The following is a 13784-nucleotide window of genomic DNA, read 5'->3' as shown; positions in this document are numbered from 1 at the left end:
AAGCGATAGACTGAGAGAGAATCCTTTAAAAGTGGAGCTGCTGGGAGTGGTGGCTAACACCTATAATCCCATCACACTTTGGAAGGCTGAGACAGGAGGATCACTTGAGACCAGGAGCTGGAGACTAGATTTGGCAATATATCGAGACCCCCATCTCTACAAAAATTTTGAAAAATGGGCTGGGCATGGTGGCATGCACCAGCAGTGCTAGCTACTCAGGAGGCTGAGGCAGGAGGACTGCCTGAGCCCAAGAGTCTGAAACTGCAGTGAGCTATGATGGCATCACTGTACTCCAGCCTGTGTGACAGAGCGAGATCCTGTCTCCATAAAGAAATAATAATAAAAAGAAGGGGCAACTGCAAACAAGAAGTGAGCTGATTTCCTATTGCTAAGATGACATAATTGAAATGATACTCAAAAACACTTGGCTGATTTAAGGATCATCACCTCAAGCACATTCTCAAATTAGTTCTGAAAATGGTTGGTGTAGTTTCGTCATGAATTCTATCTTACACATTCGTATTTATTTTGTTTTTGGTTTTGTCTTTTTGAGACAGAGTCTCACTCTGTCGTCCAGGCTGGAGTGCAGTGGCGTGATCTCAGCTCACTGCAACCTCCGCCTCCCAGGTTCAAGAGATTCTCCCGCCTCAGCCTCCTGAGTAGCTGGGATTACAGGCGTGCGGCACCATGCCCGGCTAATTTTTGTAGTTTTAGAGACGGGGGTTTCAGCATGTTGGCCAGGCTGGTCTCAAACTGCTGACCTCAGGTAATCCGCCCACCTCAGCCTCCCAATGTGCTGAGATTACAGCTGTGAGCCTCCGCGCCCAGCCCATCTTCTATATTTGTATTTATTGAGTGAGTATGGAAGATTTTTGTCTCAGCTGATGTGCCAGAAGCTTCATTCATCAGTAAAACATGTGCTTTTATAGCTTCATGAGGGTAAGAATTTTTCAATCCACACTTTTTTCTAAAAATAATAACTCAAAAGTATTTTTCATTTTGTTGGATTTTTTAAACCTCTGAATGTATGGTTTACTATACAAAAAGCTTTATTTTAGTTTTGGTATTAATTTGCTATTTCAGTTTATAATTTAACCCTGTTGTATAAAGAGCTTTTTTGGTTAAGAACTGAATTTGAAAAAGCGTATGAAGAAAGGAGTTGGCAATGTCATGTTTCATGAAAATGATTACTATCAAACATGTACAGATTTTCTCATCCAATTATAAACCAGGGATATGGCATAAGAGAAAGACCCACACAAACCCACAAAGGCTTCTTCCTTACATGTGCGCCCCCACCAACAGGCTGAATCAAGTCTCCTTATAGTCAATGGCAGGTCGGCACTCCCCCATTCGCTGGGAGATAAGCTACTAGGCTGGCCAGATGTGGCTCTTCTGGAGACAATCTGCAGATTCTGACATGCACAGAATGGCCATACATTAGAAGTTGCTGGCGAGTGACATCAATGACCCTAGGGCTAATGACACCAGAACGGCTCCCAAACTAGCATCAAACCCCCTTCTATGGCCGGGTGCCATGACTCATGCCTGTAATCCCAGTACTTTGGGAGGCTGAGGCAGTCGGATCGCTTTGAGTTCAGGAGTTCGAGACTAGCCTGGGCAACATGGCAAAACCCCATTTCCACTACACATGCAAAAACTAGCTGGGTGTGGTGGCACGCACCTGTAATCCCAGCTACTTGGGAGGCTGCCGTGGGAGGATGGCTTGAGCCCAGAAGGCAGAGGTTGCAGTGAACCAAGATTGTGTCACTGCACTCCAGCTTGTGTGACAGAGTGAGACACTGTCTCAAAACAAAACAAAACAAAACAAAACAAAAACAACACATCTTACGTGACTTGATCATCCAACCCCCATTTGTACTGGTACCGCATAAGTGCTGCCAGAGCCTTAATACGTAAGTCACTTTCTTCGTGTCATCTTTGTTCTCAGAAAATGTTAAAATATGAACCCCCTTAATGAAGTGTAATTTAAGCAGCTAACCTCTTTCATATTGTCCTAATACACGTCAACCACCCATGTGCCCCCGGAAGTCTTGGAATTAGACTTTCAATGTGTGGAGGGGGTGGGGGTGTGGAGAGGGGGCAGTGACGAGTACAGGTGCACAGCCAAGACCACAGGTAGAAACGGGAAATGCTGGCCCGACCTGACACCAGCTGCACCATGTGCCTCTGGGAAGGAAGCATTTCCAACAATGTAGTCCCAGCTGTAACTGGGCCTAATGAGATCCACTATCCTATATCATAAGCCGTTAAATTGTTATATAATTATTAGTCATTACAAGTGATTAAAAAATGGACAATTAATGACCCATTAATTCACCTTTTCAACATATATCAAGTGCCTAATGTACACACATACAGGGCTTCCTTTCAAGTGTAAAAAATCTTATTTTTTGAAGTATTTCCTCACTAACACACACACACATGCCTGCACACACACACAAGTTCCAATCTAATCTCTAATATAATAAAGGAGGGAAAAAAAAAAAGCAACAAAAACAAATCATAAAACCGGCCACCCCGACAATGAAAATGAAGCTGGTTTCAGGAAAGAACGGAATAGGCCTAATTGATATATCCTTTAACGGCACAAAGACTGCGGTGTAAGCAAAATGAAACGGTCCAAGATGATGGAGGACTCAGGAGAAAAGGCCCAGAAGACTGCGTACATTCACCGACGCTCTAGCGCATGCAATTAGGTGGCACCAACGGGCTCATTAATACAGCTCCCCTGGTTGTGGACACTCCTGTAATTAGGACCAGGCAGCTGCAGACATTGAATATGAGGTGGGTTCTTTGTACACCAGGATTTCAATCTCTGGAAGCAAAGCATCAAGAGCACACCGAGGTTTCCTGACTTGCCGCACAACCTTGGTAAAATCACGCAACCTCTCCCAGCTCGGGCTCTCGGCATGGGTTGGACATGCCCAGGTGAGCTGTTACTGAGAAGGGACAAAAGACATGGAATGGCTTCTGTAAAAGTGCTTTCCAGAATGTTAATTGCAACACAAACATAAAAAACCCGGGGCAATGAGGTCAAAGGACTAACATAGATCTGCCTAGACCAGGAACTACTCTGCCAGATAAATATCCATCCACCAGGATGATGTACACAGCGTGGAATCAGAGGAAGCCCTAATAAGCCACAGGCTGTGGCTGTGCTAGCACCTGGCACACAGAGCCCTTCCAGCGCCACTGCCCAGCTTTCCCATACACCTAGACCCCACTGTCTCTCCCTCCACAATAATGCAGGTCTGTTCTAAGATAGAAATCTCCTATGTGAGCTCACCAAACTGGCCCTGGAGACAGTTAAGCAGACAGATGATAATTTGTCATTTACCTCTTTGACATGGATCTTGACCTGGTCTAACAACTATTACCAGAGTCAAAGTTCTGCATGTAGGTTTTCCTACGGTCGTATGAATACAAGGTTAAGAAGAGGCTGATGTTTTGGCGGGGAGCACGCCCTAGCACAGCACAGATCATACATATAATGTGATGCTTTGAATTGGGATTTGACACCTGACTAGACGGTTCAGAAGATGCATGCAAGAATATTAAATTCTATATACCAGCAGTCCCCAACCTTTTTGGCACCAAGCACGGGTTTCATGGAAGACAATTTTTCCAAGGATCAGGGGTTGGGGGGGCAGGTTGGGGATGGGGATGGTTTTGGGATGAAACTGTTCCACCTCAGATCGTCAGGCATTAGATTCTCATAAGGAGCGTGTAACCTGGATCCCAGGCATGCGCAGTTCACAACAGGGCTCGTGCTCCTAGGATCTAATGCTGCCGCTGATCCGACAGGAGGCGGAGCTCAGGGAGTAGCGCTCGCTTGCCAGCTGCTCACCTCCTGTGTGGCCTGACTGGAGACCCCTACTGTATACAAAACATGCTGGGATGCAAATAAACAATCCACGCATAAAACCACGCTGTGGACCACTCAGATACATCTTTACCAGCTCATTCTAGGAGAGGGGGAGTGAAGGGAGAAAGGGCACCAAGCTGTTTGGAGAAGAAGAAATGAAAACAATTCTTGTACCACTATCAGGTTGTACTCCTGATCGCACATGAAGGGGAAACCCCTCTTTCTGCAGGTATGAGGGGCCTTTAAAATCCCACACGCCATACAGCTACCACAAGGACACCATCATTTAACAGTCAGAAACTATGCCCAAAAAAAGTTGGGGTGCATTGGCTCTAAAATGTCAAACACCCTGATCCTGTCTCCCCGACTGAACAGATGCCACGACACAGGCCCCTGTGTCCCTCTATGGCACTGCCACCCGCAGCAGAGAAAGCTCCTAACGCGCCACTCAGGAAGACAAGAGACTCAAACGTATCTGAAAACAGACTAAAACTGACGCTCTCCAAAACCTAACTGCAGGGAACGACAGTGCTGAATGCACCTCCAAGAACATACAGACAGAGCCTGATCTCTGCTCTCTTCCTCCCAAGGTGCACGTGTAATGCTCAAAAGGGCCCTGTCGCTACCTATACACGGCTTGCTACCACCTTGAACATACATGACTTGGCCTTCTGAAGGGAGGATTTACTTTTGTCGCTGAGTTATAACTACTTTAGGTGACCTTTCAGCACGTAAGCTGAGAAATCCCATCGCCAACACTACACCCTTTCTGACCTTCCGGAGACCTGACTACAGTCCCACGTCAGACACGCACTCTGTCTGTCCGGAAGAGCTGCTTGCTGCCACTCAGAAAGCTGGTTCTTCATATGACGTGGGAGAAACATCTCTTTAAAAAAGACTTGCAAGCTGGGCGCAGTGGGTCACGCCTGTAATCCCAGCACTTTGGAAGGCCGAGGCCAGAGGATCACTTGACTTGAGGCCAGGATATCAAGACCAGCCTAGCCAACATGGCAAAAACCAGTCTCTACTAAATATACAAACAACTAGCTGGGCATAGTGGTATATGCCTGTAATCCCAGCTACCCAGGAATCTGAGGCAGGAGAACTGCTTGAAACCAGGAGGTAGAGGTTGCAGTGAGCCTAGATCGTACCACTGCACTCCAACCTGAGTGACAGAGACCCTGCCTGAAAAAGGAAGGAAGGGAGGGAGGGACGCAGGAAGGGAGGGAGGGAGGAAGGAAGGAATCGCAGGACCAGAGAAACAATGTCTACAAGGAATGAACTTTATTTTTCCGTAATCCTTCATGTTCATGTATCCAGGCCCTAGGAGAACAAATGAACAGGGACTTTCAAAAAATTTTAATGCCAAACACTGAAATCACCATTTTAACCTTAAGAATAGACAAATGTGTATATAGGTAATTTCCCAGATGTGGCAAGAGGCAAACAGAGCCACGCAGAATCTGGCAGGTGCAGAGCCGCTGGCTGTGGGGCGATCTAGGAACGAGAGCCCTGTGCAGCCCCCCACAGACGGACCTGCAGCCCCTAGCTGCCAAGTCCACACGTCCAGCCCGCCCCAGACCCCAGTGTCTCCCTCCCCCAGGGCTCTGCTGAGAATCCAAACAGTTGGGTATCCATGGCCCACGTCCGGCTCAGCTGCCCAGGTCAAGCAGAAACCATCTTGCGGAGCCAGCTCACCCTGCCCCGCAAGCCACACGATCTCGCCTGCGAGTAGGAGTGAAGACGCTCCCAGGCTGCTGGGAAGGACCCTCAGAAAACGGCCTGGGCCGCCACACTTCTTCTCCACCCCTGGGCAAGACACAAGGTCATGTTTCTGGGTGACCGTTTGATGTGTACCCTCCCTAGCGGACCTTAACTTCACGGAGGAAGAGACCCTGCCCGCGCTTCCGAATCTGCCTGTAGCCCCTGACCAGATGCACAGTGGGTGGGAAGCTGGTGCTCAGATGAACCCGTGACTGGATGGATGAACCAGCTTGCTAGCCTGCTTCCCAATACCTAAAGCCACTTGCTAGTAGCCATCTGCAACTCCAGGAATGAAAGCAAAGTAAACAGGACTACACAAGTGAACAGGAAAGTGAATGCAATGTTTCTTCATTAATTTTTACAATATCCTTTTGTTACAAGACACTAAGAAGTCAAATGTTGAAGCAGCAAAGAATAAGGTCCCTGGCCTTTTAAATGAACCTTGGTATAGAGCCAATCAGGAACACAGACTCCGCAGGGCAACGGAAGCAGCTGGATTGGTTTTTCTTTTATTTACAAGCCGAACATTATGTAGAAATTACACGCTTTTCCTTCATGTTTTCTTTCTACCATATATTGGTATAAAAAGCAAATAAACAAAGTAAGCCCTAGGGCAAAAAAGAAGCCAGAGAGTCACCGAGATAGCTGAATAAACTGAGTCTGCGAGCTGGCAGGGGCCCTGCTGGCTGGGTACGTCCCCTGCCAGGCCCTCCCCAGACCTGTGGGCAGAGCGGGCAGGGGCCCTGCTGGCTGGGTGTGTCCCCTGCCAGGCCCTCCCCAGACCTGTGGGCAGAGCTGGGGTTCTATGACGACCTAGGACCTGACTTGCTTCCATTTTAATGACAAAATGTTCCAGAGTTGTGGTTAAGTCGAGGCTCTCAGGTCCCAAGATGGGGGATCCAGTCCAGGCTGTGCCCCTTTGGGTCAAGCTACGTCATTTCTCTAAGCCTCGATTTCTTCAACATTATATAAACCTTACAATGTTTAACTTTCCTTGAGGATTTTTACTTTGTTATTGTTAGGGACTGCTAAGTACTGAATAAAGCTCTTACTCAGCAACTACTTTTATCACTAACAATGAGAGTGCTTGTGATTTAAGTGAAAAAATACATATAAGAAACCATATACCATATAACTACTATATAAAATAAGCAGAGTAACCCTGGTTTTATTTTTAAAATGTGTCTTCATATGAAAATATTTGAAGGACAAAAAAATCGCAACAGTCACAGAAGTTGCAGCATCACAGGTATTTGCTTTTCAGATTCCATAAAATTCGAATACTTTTTTTTCTTTGAGACAGTGTCTCGCTTTGTCACCCAGGCTGGAGTGCAGTGGTGCGATCTTGGCTCACTGCAACCTCCGCTTCCCAGATTCAAGCAATTCTCCTGCTTCAGCCTCCTGAGTAGCTGGGATTACAGGCACTCGCCACCACACCCAGCTAATGTTTTGTAATTTTAGAAGAGATGGGGTTTTGCCATGCTGTCCAGGCTGGTCTCAAACTCCTAGCCTCAGGTGATCCACCTGCCTCGGCCTCCCAAAGTGCTGGGGTTACAGGCGTGAGTCGTCACACTTGGCCAAAATCTGAATACTTAATGAGAATGTATTATGTCTTTTTTTCTTTTTGAGACGGAGTTTTGTTCTTGTTGCCCAAGCTGGAGTGCAATGGCACAATCTCAGCTCACTGCAACCTCCACCTCTGGGGTTCATGTGATTCTCCTGCCTCAGCTTCCTCAGTAGGTGGGATTACAGGTGCAGGCCATCACACCCAGCTAATTTTTTTGTATTATTAGTAGAAACGGGGTTTCACCATGTTAGCCAGGCTGGTCTCAAACTCCTGATTTCAGGTGATGTGCCTGCCTCGGCCTCCCAAAGTGCTGGGATTACAGGTGTGAGTCACCGTGCCTGGCAGAGAATGTATTATTTCTAAAACACGAAACTGGAATGGAAATCTCCTGTGCCTATGAACACAGACACTCGTCACAGCACTACCTGGGGAGGTGTGACACGAGCTGTCACGGCAACGGAAACACTTTATCTAAATATTTTAAAATAAAAATATTTAGAAATATCAGTCCTTATTCTCCCCTTGCCAACCCCCCAACTTGAAGAAAACGAAACACTTCCAACACAGAGGTGGCTGCCTGTCCTCAGACTTGAACGTGCTGGGTATGGTATGGAACTCAACCCAAATTCTTATCCTGAAATCCCAACCCTCAGGGGGAAAGTGGGGCCTCTGCCAGGTGACTGATCACAAGGGTGGAGCCCTGTCATGGGTTAAGCGCCTTTATGGGAAGGGACAGGCGAGGGCTCATGTCCTCTGTTCTCCACTATGTGAGCACACAGCCCACCAGGAGGATGGCCCTCGGCAGGCACCACACCCACCAGCACCTGGCCCTGGACTCCCAACCTCCATAACTGGGAAAAACAAGAGTCTGCTGTGTAAGCCACTGGGTCGTGTTAGAGCAGCCAGAACGGACGAAGACAGGCTGTTTGGCAGGAAGGCACCATCATCCTGACATCCTCCAGCATTCGTTAACTGATAACATTATTTTTATAAGGAACGTTAATCAATTTATGGAAAACTCATGTATGTTAACCATGATAAATATAAACGCAAAGGAGTCACTGTGCAGACTCAACTTATCCAGACAACTGAGGCCCTGATATCCTGTGTCGGGGACTGGCAGGCTCTGTGCACGGGCCAGAGAGGAAATATTCTGGGCTCTGCAGGCCGCAAAGACCCTCATCTTTGCTGTCACAGCTGGAGAACAGCCCAACCCCACTGCAGCCCATCGACACCAAGCATGGCTCTGTGTCACCAAAAGTCTATGTACAGCCAGGCACAGTGGCTCATGCCTATAATCCCAGCACTCTGGGAGGCCAAGGTCGGTGGACTGCCTGAACTCAGGAGTTTGAGACTAACTTGGGCAATATGGTGAAAATCCCATCTCTACTAAAATATAAAACATGAGCCAGGTGTGGTGGCGAGTGCCTGTAATCCCAGCTACTGGGGAGGCTGAGGCACAAGAATTGCCTGAACCTGGGAAGCGGAGGTTGCAGTGAGCCGATCGCACCCCTGCACTCCAGCCTGGGTGGCAGAGCAAGACTCTGTCTAAAAAAAAGAAGAAAAGTCTATTTATGAAAACAGGCAGCTGGCCTCATGCATGGGCCCGGGGATGCTTCATCTACAACGCTTTACTTCAACATTCAGGGGGCCTCAGCAGCGCGGTGGCCGACAGTGACCTTGCTCCGTGAGGGTTCACCTCTCGGAAGAGCTCCAAGGGCCTCCCTGCACAGTTCTTCCAAGTCTTACTAACATCTCACTAACGTTCACCAGCACGGCTTGACATGAGGTTTGCTCCTCACAGGACGTTCTCCCAACAGAGGCGGCACGAGGTGCCCGGAATAAACGTGAGCGGAGGGAAGAAGGGGCTGTGGGCCCCCAGCGACTTCGTGCTGCCTCTCAGGGCAACCCTGCGCTTCTTCAGCACTGGCACTGGAAAAGGCGAGAAGAAATGTTGAAGCGGTGAAGGACTAACTAGGACCAACGTGCTGAAATGCAGCCAAGTATCTGAGAGGCAGAGATGCGAGGGAAGAGACGGCAGGCTTAGAAAAGGAACCTCACTGCTACAGGAAAGAAAACGTGAAGTCTGAGAACTGATGTCATCTTTGAAACTGAGTTGAACAGTGAACATATAGAATCTCTACAACGGCATCTGAAGACTAATTGAAACATTTAAAAGAACAACACAGGCTACCCCATTTGGAGGAGGTCCCGGAAAGCAGTAGTTACTGCTTTCATAGCTGGTCTTCGGGGTCAGGGCGCAGCGAGTCCTCCATCTCCTCCCAGCTGCCAGCGGCTCTGGCACTCTCTGGAGAGCCCCAGCGTGGCTGCCCTGCTCTGCCCCCAACAATCCCCTCGGCACCAGAGCAGGGGCACAGGTGGCTCGGCCCCCATGGATTTAAACCAGAAGGAGAGAGGACCTACAAGTGATTTCCACCACTCCCGCCAGCAGTGTGACCCTCCGCCAGAACACCAGGCCTCTCCCAAGCTCCCAGGTTGAAAAGACTGGATTTAGAAATATCAGTCTTTATTCACCCCAGACCTTCCTATCCCCAGGGTGACGCCACCTCTCCTGCCCACCCCACGCATCTCCACAGGCTCCTCTCTCATAGCCGACGTCTGGAGCTACCATAATCCGCCAGTATCTGACCCCCTTGCAGAACCTCAGCTCTTCTAGGAGAATTGTCTGTCTGATTTGTGGCCGTTCCTGAAGGCAGATGATCAATAATGAATAAAATCACCTGAAAACAATTCCAAAAGGCTGGTCCTCACTCGCTGCTGTGAGTCCTACCATGTCATGTTATTACGTTTTTGGTGGGAAAGTCCAAACTTGATACTCTCTCTCCTCCTTTCAGTTCTCTCCTCAAAGCCTGACGTCAAATATTGAAACTGCTTTAAAGGACGGGATTGGATTAACCATGGGCAATGACAATAAGGAAATGGCTCACAAACAAGTTTTATGGAGCCCGTGGATGAACAACAGCTCAAGAAATGTTCTATCCTGTATACAAAAAGGCCCCATAGGTGACACGCGGACCCAACACCAGGCTGTTCTCAAGCCATGTCTTCTTGTCTCTTCTGAACACAGCACTTTATATCCGAAACACACCTGAGAGTCGCCTCTGGAATGCAGCGCTCTCGATACTAACGCCCACCCACCAATGACCACCCACCAATGACGTATTTCCGCCACCCATGTGCACAAGTGCAGGCAGGACTGGTTTCTTAAACTGCCTCCCGTATCGTGAACTGAAAGTAAATTCCCAGCCATGCGCATTTACCGTCCTGGAAGACCCTCTCCACGTTCAGCCCGTAGGTGGCACACGTCTCGTAGTACGTGCACCGTTTCAGGTCGTTGGAGAGCTTCCTCGCCCTGGCGTCATCGATGACCCTCGGGTTAGTAGAACTTATGGCATCTGGAATAGAAGACCAAAAAAGTAACAGCACGGTGACAATGATAGCTCTGATTACTTCCCACACTCCCCATGTCGCAGAAAATCGGTACCTACTTAACAGAAATTAATTAGTCTATGAATCTGGAGTTTATACAGCATAGTTTGCCTCCCAAATAACAGACTCAAACACCGGAGAAAGTTATTCATTAGTAGAAATGTGTTTTGCAGGAGAGCTTCTGAAACTGAAATTTTACAATGTTCAGAAAGAAGCAACAAGACTTAAATGTGGGTCTAGAGGACACATACTTCAGAAAGAAGGAAAAACCACACACACAGTCCCTATGTGCAAGTCCCCTTCTGTGCACCAAGCAGGTGGCTAAGCATATTCCTGACACCGGCATTATTCTTCCAGGCGTGGTCACTTGTCCAATCATCCACTGAGTAAATGCTCACTGAGCCCCCATTTGGGGTCTGTTCCTGTTCTATGCACAGGGACACCCCAGTGAATGAAACAGACATTCTAGCTGGCCAGAGAGGCAAGCAGAAAATAAAGACGAATGTGATGAATGGTTCTGAATGTAAGATGGCCACACTGAGTGATGGCGGGAAGGAGGTCAGGAGGCTTGGGTTAGTCTGGGTTTTAGAGCCCTTGCTAAAGGGATCAGGGAACCCTCACCTGCAGCAGGTGGGTGCAGCAGCCACTGCCTGGGGCAGAGTGCCTGAGGCAGAGGGCGGCAGGGCAGCTGGTGCATGTGAGGGAGATGCTGCAGGGGTGAGGCCTAGGGGGTGAGGGAGGTGTGCGGAGAGGGGAGCAGCAAGTCCCCTGAGGTTTTGATGGACCTCCTCAGGGTCACAGGTGACCTGAATCCCCCCAATCTAAGTCATGTGTGCACATGGGGGCGTTTGAGCAGCTGCAGAGAAGTTGGCACCCGTTTCCTAAAAAAGAAACTGAGCCATTTTTTTTTTTAAGTTCAGCTGCCAGGATTCCCCACCCTCAGACCCGCCCCATTCATTCTGTTACTATTGAGTTACACCTGGCACATGGAACACAGAAATGAGGAGCTGGAATGTGAACAGCCACGAGGCTTAGGGGAGAGAGAGGACTTTTCACAGACGATTTTCTCTTTCTTTCTTCTTTCTTTCTTTCTTTCGCCACGAGGCTTAGGGGAGAGAGAGGACTTTTCACAGACGATTTTCTCTTTTCTCTCTCTCTCTCTCTCTCTCTCTCTCTCTCTCTCTCTCTCTCTTTCTTTCTTTCTTTCTGAGATGGAGTCTCACTCTGTCGCCCAGACTGGAGTACAGTGGCGTGATCTGGCTCACTGCAACCTCTGCCTCCTGATTCTCCCGCCTCAGGCTCCCAAGTAGCTGGGATTACAGGTACCCACCACCATGCCCAGCTAATTTTTTGTATTTTTAGTCGACACAGGGTTTCACCATGTTGGCCAGGCTGGTGTCAAACTCCTGGCCTCAAGTGATCCACCCGCCTGGGCCTCCCAAAGTGCTGGGGTTACAGGCGTGAGCCACCGTGCCCAGCCTTCAGAGACAGTTTCCTAACCTGAATCTTTTTCATAGGGCTTGAAGGCTCTTATGCCAAAGAAAACAATAAACAACTCTTTAAACAAAAATCCACCAACAGGATTTCTCTACCAGCCAAAGAAATAGTAGCGAAGTTACATGCAGAGTGACCACCTTTGACATTTTATTTTTGTGGAGGTAGGGCATTTAGCAACTCCATTTTCTGAAGTATATTTAAAACGTGATGTCCTGAGGAATGTATTCAGTTTTTCCTTTTCTCTTTTCTCATGTTATTTTCTCAGCCCTATGAAATAGGTTTGGGCTGATGTTTCTCCGTTACCAGAAGGCAACTGAACTCTGCAGTTAAGGGTTCTTCCTCTGACAATCGCCACTACAGCCTCCACAGGCTGCACCCCCGTTCCAGGGATACGGTCAAAGGGCACCTTGCCCTGCCTTCTTGTCCTGCTGATTAGTAAATCGCACTTGCATTTCACAACATTTAAGAAAATAAAGTTTTTTTTTCTTTAAGTATAAACATTTCTTTTTAACTGTAGAAAGAAGTTAGAAGTCTATGAATGTTTCGATGTTCTAGGATAATTTTGAAAACACAGGCCACGTGGCATCCACCCGGCTTCCACGAGACCCTGACCTGTGGCCCAGCGATCCCGCAGCCCCTCTGTCCTCAGTGGCTCACTCGGTTTCTGTCAACTTTCCGCTTCAAAGGTGCACCATGGGAATCTCTGCCACTGCGTGGAAACGGGCTTCTGCACTCGCATTTCGGTTCTATACCTGTCTCATTTTCATTCCACTTTTAACTCCGTAGCTTTTTACAGATCCTGTAAAGATTCTCCCTCAAATCAATTTAATTTGCAAGTCTTTAAAACAGAACCTGTTTAACAAACATTAAATGATTACCTCATTCATTCCCATCTTGTCCAATTACGAACATTCGTGCAGTCCTTAGCTACTGCCCAGAAAGAGCTCCTGCTGGCAGAGCTGCCCCTCCTGCCAGCGGGCGGAGGCCTCACCCCAGCCCAGGCATTCTTTGGCAATGAACCTAATTCCTCTTCGGTTCTCTCCCATCCCATATGCTCTGACCTCTCTGGCTGCCTACCCCAAACCAGCAGGAAGAGAAACGCCAGGTGCCCTCTTGGACAACGTGGTCCCTCTTTTGTCTCTGGCAGCCCAGGAAGCCAAGGCAGCCGAGCATAGGTTTACAGAGAGCCAGTCTGCAGGCAGGAAGCAAGCGTCGCAGCAGGGACCCTCCGAGCCCACATGCATGCCAGCTTCCTGCCACTGGGCTGCTGGGGTGCTCCTTGAAGTCTAGGTAAGGACCAAGAGAACCCCACAGGTGAGGAATGCAGCCCTAATTGGAACTTTTCGTTCCGGTTCATCTGGGGGTGGTCCAGCTAAAAAGAGTCCCACAGGGAGGGTGAGGAGCCAGTTTACCTGCTCACCCCGGGAGGGTGTGGGGCCAGCTTTATCTCCCCACCCCGGAGGCCACCCTCGCACATGCAGACACTCCCCTGTGGTCTTCCTCGGCATCTTCCCACATCCAATCAATGGATGTTCATGGAATTCACGGGAATAAATGGGGTTACTTTCTTTTACTCAAGGACTTCAACTTCATTAGCGTTTCCCGAGAATCTAAGTA

At 48.5% G+C, this 13784-nt stretch overlaps 1 protein-coding gene across 9 annotated transcripts in view; it reads right to left on the bottom strand.

Annotated features, from left to right (window-relative positions):
- AGAP1 (ArfGAP with GTPase domain, ankyrin repeat and PH domain 1) overlaps window positions 1–13784 on the bottom strand; it is a 642723-nt gene that overhangs the window by 377012 nt on the left and 251927 nt on the right. For all 9 annotated transcript variants that reach the window (XM_007966740.3, XM_007966741.3, XM_007966743.3 and 6 more), the window contains exon 6: window positions 10502–10636. In XM_007966740.3, the coding sequence (XP_007964931.1) occupies window positions 10502–10636 (135 nt within the window). The remainder of the gene's footprint in view (window positions 1–10501; window positions 10637–13784) is intronic.

Source organism: Chlorocebus sabaeus, chromosome 10 (genome assembly GCF_047675955.1).
Source record: "Chlorocebus sabaeus isolate Y175 chromosome 10, mChlSab1.0.hap1, whole genome shotgun sequence".
NCBI lineage: Eukaryota > Metazoa > Chordata > Mammalia > Primates > Cercopithecidae > Chlorocebus > Chlorocebus sabaeus.
The sequence above is the reverse complement of the archived record's forward strand: the minus strand, read 5'-3'. Positions and strand labels throughout refer to the sequence as shown.